General features: G+C 55.0%; 1 protein-coding gene across 2 annotated transcripts; it reads left to right on the forward strand.

Annotated features, from left to right (window-relative positions):
- The first annotated feature begins 6 nt into the window (after positions 1-6).
- On the forward strand, positions 7-5780 carry LOC118011294 (zinc finger protein 256-like). 2 transcript variants are annotated; one of them, XM_035007053.1, is made up of 3 exons: positions 7-596; positions 2481-2607; positions 3954-5780. In XM_035007053.1, exons 1-3 carry the CDS (start codon positions 387-389, stop codon positions 5096-5098), a joined length of 1482 nt encoding a protein of 493 aa, XP_034862944.1. In that variant the 5' UTR covers positions 7-386; the 3' UTR covers positions 5099-5780. The 2 variants fall into 2 exon arrangements, with proteins under 2 accessions (XP_034862944.1, XP_034862247.1); XM_035006356.1 differs by having other exon boundaries at positions 494-2607.
- Positions 5781-6009: the final 229 nt, after the last annotated feature.

Below are 6009 nucleotides of genomic sequence, written 5' to 3' on the forward strand. Positions count from 1 at the left end.
AGGTAAGCGCTCGTCCCCCGGGCCCTCCCCGCCCGCTCCCCGCCGAGACCCTGAGGGCCGAGCGCGGGGCGCCTGCTCGCGTCCCTGCGGCCCAGGCCCCGGCGTCCGGGCTCCCGTCCAGGGGCACGTCCCAAGGGGCGACACTGAGCGCCGAGGCACAGAGCCTGAACTGCCAGCCCGCCGGCCCGTAGTCTCCAGGGCCGGGCGAGGATCCAGGGAGCTCTGGGTCCGTGGAGCCCGCCGCGGCTCGTTGGTCCAGGGCTGGGCTGGCCTCTCCCCGCTTCCCGCCGCCGCGGAAGCGCTGACGGAACCAACACGAGCCAGTGGGAGGTGGCGCAGCCCCGCCCCCCGCTCGTCCCCTGCCTTGTTGTGTCCCGGGACTCTTCATGCCGTCCCCCAAGTCTTGGGTCTGGAGACCCTGGAGAAACCCCAAGCCCGTGCCAAGCGTTTCTGGCAACCGGTGTGTGCACGGTCATTCCGGACACTCGGAGCGGGGCGCGCACGGGCCGCAGCTGACACGCAGCTGGAACTGTTCTTGCGGGTGGGAGCGAAGAGCAGAGGGACAGCGGCCAGGGCCGGAACGACGGCCTGAGAAGGTGGGTGTCCTTGGGGCGGTAACGGGAGGCTTGGCTGGGAGCAGCCACGCGATGGTCCCGAGGTCCTGACAGGACCCATCCTGTGCGGCGTGAGGCGAAGACGGTGGGCTGAGGGAGGAGGCAGGAAGATCAGGGTGGCGGCTGCCGCCGTAGTCGAGGTGAGGGTCATTGGGCCGGAGTGCTGGCTCGGATGCCATTGGATTCTGGACATGTGTTTCTCAAAAAGTGACCACTGATCTTCCAGTGTGGACTGAGACGGGGTGAAAGGGAGGATTCAGGGATATCTCGAGGGTGTCCGTTCTTGGCAGCTGTGGGAATGGAAGCTCCATGACTGAGATGAGGAAGCTGGGGGTGTGAGTGACGCTGGTGGGAGACGTTCTGGAGAGCACTGACCGGATGCATTAAGTGAGCAGCCAAACACACAGGTCTGGGAATCTGGGGAGGGCTTCAGAAGGGAGACATCTAAATGCACCATGGCCACTGTGTGGGCCCAGGTGCGTGAGCTGTGGGTCACGGTTGTGAGGAACAGTCTTCTGGTTGCGCTGGCAAAGCTGGTTCTGGTGCCAGAACGTTGTGGGAGGAAGGGGGACCAGGACTGGGTACGTAGGTGACGGTGTGACTTCAGAGATGAGGGACGTGGCTGGCCACGGAGGGAGAGTGCGTCGGGGACGGGATACTCGGGCAGGTGGCCAGGGTTTCCAGCGGAAGAGTAGACGTGAGAGGGATCCAGAAGTTTAGGGGTCCTTAAGGCAAGATGAGGACACTCAGGCCTGTGCTGGTGGCGCTTCTCCACTCTGAACTCCACCAGGGTTTTGTGAGGACTTTGGTAGGACCTGGGGTGTTTCATCCTGGAGGAATAAGGTCGTGGGTGACGTGCTGACGTGATCACCCGTGAGCGACACTAAGCCTGGGGTAGGCCACCGAGGAGCCTTGCTTTGGATGAGGGCCAGGGGGACAGAGGAAGACTGTGATTGCTGAGGGGACAACAGGTGCAGCACACGTGGAGGAGAACCTTGTCTGGTGAAAGGTGGAGGAGCTCGTGGCCTGAGTGTAAGATCTCCTCCCACTCTTCTGCTGTTGGGAAGGTCTCCTGATCAAACAACCTTTTCATCAAAGGTGCATTTCCTGCTTTTCCCTTTGTATGGGTTTCAGTGCCCTACCAGCCCACAGAGTTACACATCCTCGTACGGGAACCGGGAGGCACCTCACCCTCTTGATCCTATGAAGCGTGCGTCCTACAGCTCCTGGTCGTTCACTCTTTTTCAGAGTGCCACCCCCATGTGGGCCTGTGTGGGGTGTGGAGTCCTCCTCTCCCAGGCTGTGAATTTCTGTGATGACTAAAGTGCAATCCAACTCATCTGTCCAGTGTTAGGTGTTCTGTGTTTAGCCATCCCCATAATCCTAAGATGGGACTCCCGCCCTCCCCAGTGGGGTGAAGCAGAGGTGATTAAAATACCAGTAACATGTGGGGAGGCCAGGGAGGTTTCTGTGGTGTGGGACAGTGAGGTGTGGTGACCACAGGCATGTGGCTGTGGGGTCCAGTCTCAAGAATGATGTGTCCTTGGAGAGGGAGTATGCCTGATTGACGCCAGGGCCCTGGTTTTCAGCAGAATAACCCGGATGGCCAGGAAGATCCCTCTACGCCAGGTCCACAACTTAGATATATACTTGTCCACCTGCCTCTTCTTGTGTCAGCGGGACCCTGCGATCGGTGGGCCACGAGGAGACAGTGGTGCCGTGGCACCCAGGCACTGGGGCCTGGTTTCTCCTCTCGGTTGGGGAGATCAGGGGGAGGATGGGCATAGGGTAGATGTGGGTGGGAAAAGGGATATGGGTTCTTGGGAGAGGGGCTTTTTGTGGTTTCATCTGTCCCCATCCTGCCAGGGCAGGGTGACCTTTGAAGACGTGGCCGTATACTTCTCCTGGGAGGAATGGGGTCTCCTTGATGAGGCTCAGAGATGTCTGTACCAGGATGTGATGCTGGAGAACTTGGCACTTATAACCTCCTTGGGTAAGACCCTCAACCCCACCCCCGTGCCCTGAGCTAGTCTCTGCCCTTCCCTTTGTGCCCAGGAGCAGTTGGTCTTTACATAGGGACCATGAGCACTGCTTCCTTCCCCAGTTCCTGGGGTAGGTGCTGTGGTTGGTAAGGCTGAGGTCAGTGCACTGCCCTCCTTCCTTGAGCAGCCCCAACACCAGCTTTCCTGCTGACTTTCAAGGAAGGGATCAGGGTCAGGAGTCTTGCAGTGAACCTAATGGATAGCCCCTTACTTGCCCTCTCCCTGACTGGGTGACTTTGTCTCGATGCAAGATATCTGCATGCTCCACGTCTGCTTCCTTTCTCTACTGAGGCTTCCCTGTGCCTCCCTGCGCCAGGACTTGCTGTCTGTGACAAAGTTACTACATCTGTGGACCATGGGCTGTTCTCATGAGACCCTCTTCCCGACCTCTCTGGGAACTGTTTAGTTCTCTTTGCCATGGGCTGGCATGTGCTGAGTCGTTCTGGGATACCGATGGCTGCTCATCTGTCCTCTCCTTTCCTTAGCACTTGTATCATGAAGTTGCCATGCACTTGCTGATTGTGGGAGTGGGGTTGGATTGGAGAGCCCAGGGTGGTTCACAGTAGGTACACTGACCTACGCACAACATGATGGCCCAGAGGAAGCCAGGCCCTGCAAAGTGGTACCTGGAGGAAGATGATGTCAGTGCTGTGTTCAGATCAGACCAGAAGCCTCTTCTGTTTGACTGGTATTATGATGCCAGGGGCCACATTTCATTTCCGTCTTCTCTTCCCCTTTCTTGGCACTCTGCCGATTTGTCAACTCTGTTACTTGTCGCTTCTACTCTTACTTCTGGCCTGGGGTTAACCTCACATCTCTGGGATCCACATCTCCCTCGTTTTTCTCACCACTCCACCTACAGTGCTTTGCACATTGGCCGCTCTACAGTACGTCGTGAGGTGTGCCGTGTTCTTAAGCAGTCCTGAACACCCCCTGCCAGGTTACAGTCCTATTTCCTTGGGTCTTGTCACTCCCTTCTGCACGGAAAAGGTGTGTCCATAGGAGATAAGTTCCTTTGGAAAGTTGCTTGCAGAGGAATGCATTGCAGACCGTTTCTCTTCTCTGTGTCACACCACGTGCTTGCATCCTTCTCCTCATGAGGCCTCTCCCATTCTGTGCTCCTTGTAGCCTGCTACTGCTAAGCAGCCCCAGCCTCCACCTGCGCCATCTCCCTGGTCCTGCAAACAATCCCAAGCACTGGTTCCTGGGTTTCTTAGACACACGTTTGTAGCTCGTAGAGTAGCTGCCCCCTCTCACCAAAGGCAGCATGCACTTCACCAGCATTTCTTGCTTTCAGGTTTTAGGCATGGTGTGGAGGATGAGGAGGCACCCGAGCAGAAGGTTTCTGTACAAGGCGTGTCCCAGGTCAGGACTTTCAAGGCAGTCGTGTCTCCCCAGAAGGCCCATCCTTGTGAGGTGTGTGGCCACGACTTGAGAGACCTTTTGCTCTCCACCGAGCACCAGGCAACACTTTGTGGACAGAACCTCTACAAGACTGGGGCATGTGAGAAACAGTTGTGTTTTGATGCAAACCTTCAGCACCAGAAGCAGCACATTGGAGAGAAATGCTTCAGAAGCAACACGGGCAGAGCTGCTTTTGTGAAGGACTACAAATTGTGTGTGTCAGGGAAACCCTTTTCCTGCGGGGAGGTTGTCAGGGACATCTTGGCCACCTCGAGATTCTTCCAGCAGCAGGCCACACACAGCAGGGAGAAGTCATACAGGACGACGGAGTATGGGGCATCCTCTCGTGGAAGGAAAGCGCAACACAACTGGGGAGAAGGCACAGAGGACTTGACTTGCAAACACACGCTTGTTCACCACCAGAGAGACCTCGCTAGAGAGAGATGCTTCATGTGCAGTGAATGTGGGAAATCTTTTAGCAAAAGCTACAGCCTCAGTGACCACTGGAGAGTGCACACTGGGGAAAAGCCTTATGAGTGTGGGGAATGTGGGAAGTCCTTCAGGCAGAGCTCTAGCCTCATTCAGCACCGGAGAGTTCACACTGGAGCAAGGCCTCACGAGTGTGACGAATGTGGCAAACTATTTAGTAACAAGTCTAACCTCATTAAACATCAGAGAATTCACACTGGAGAACGGCCGTATGAGTGCAGCGAATGTGAGAAATCTTTTAGCCAAAGCTCCGCGCTGCTTCAACATCGGAGAGTTCACACTGGAGAAAGGCCTTATGAGTGCAGCGAATGTGGGAAATTCTTTACTTACAGTTCCAGTCTCCTCAAACACCAGAGAGTACATACTGGGTCAAGGCCTTATGAGTGCAGTGAATGTGGGAAATCCTTTACTCAAAACTATAGTCTCATTAAACACAGGAGAATTCACACTGGAGAAAGACCTTACGAGTGCAGCGAATGTGGGAAATCCTTTAGCCACAGTTCTAGCCTCATTAAGCACCGAAAAGTGCACTCTGGAGAAAGGCTTTAGGAGGACAGTGACTTTGGGAAACGCTCACCTCTGTCTTCCATTTCAATGACCATTCACATATTCACACTGAAACAAAAAAACTTTGAGTATTTGAACGTAGGATATTCTTTACCTATGAGTCCAAGCTCCTAAAACACCACAGTGTCTCCTTAGATGAAGGCCTGTGAATGTGAAGAATGTGGGAAATGGCTAACCAAAGGCTAGCCCCATTGCTCTCCAGAGAACTCACGGTAGTGAAAGGCCTTACAGATGCAGTGAATATGAGAAAGCCTTCATCTGAAGGACTTTACCTCATAGGACTTCACAAATTTCAAATGGGCAGTTATTTAATTGATGAATGTAACCACACGGGAGGAGATCCCTTAGGAAGGTGCCATCTGCCTGTGTTGAAGCTCATACATTCAAACATCTGCATAAATCCCAGGTACGTGGTAGCTGCCTTGCAGTCTTTGAACCTGCCCAGGGGCCATACCTCAGTGTCAGGGCAATTGCTGGATCACTAATGAATAGCCTGAGCGCTTACTCCTTCCCCGTTTTTCCTCTCTGCGGAGAGGGCATGCATGTCACCCAGTTTTGTCCTGCAGGACTGCTGGTGATTTGAAAAGGGGGACAACAGGGGCGCCTGGGTGGCTCAGTCGTTAAGCGTCTGCCTTCAGGCTCAGGTCGTGGTCCCAGGGTCCTGGGATCGAGCCCCATGTCGGGCTCCCTGCTCAGCGGGAAGCCGGCTTCTCCCTCTCCCACTCCCCCTGCTTGTGTTCCCTCTCTCGCTGTCTCTCTCTCTCTCTGCCAAAAAATGAATAAAATCTTAAGAAAAAAAAAAGTGGACATTTTTCAGGGATGTTATTATCCTCGTGAGACTCTGTGATGGCATTTCCCAGCCTCCAAATCACCAACCTGGGAACAGTCTGCCT

This window comes from Mirounga leonina, unplaced genomic scaffold (genome assembly GCF_011800145.1).
Source record: "Mirounga leonina isolate KUSES-001 unplaced genomic scaffold, KU_Mleo_1.0 Mir_100523, whole genome shotgun sequence".
Classification (NCBI taxonomy): Eukaryota; Metazoa; Chordata; class Mammalia; order Carnivora; family Phocidae; genus Mirounga; species Mirounga leonina.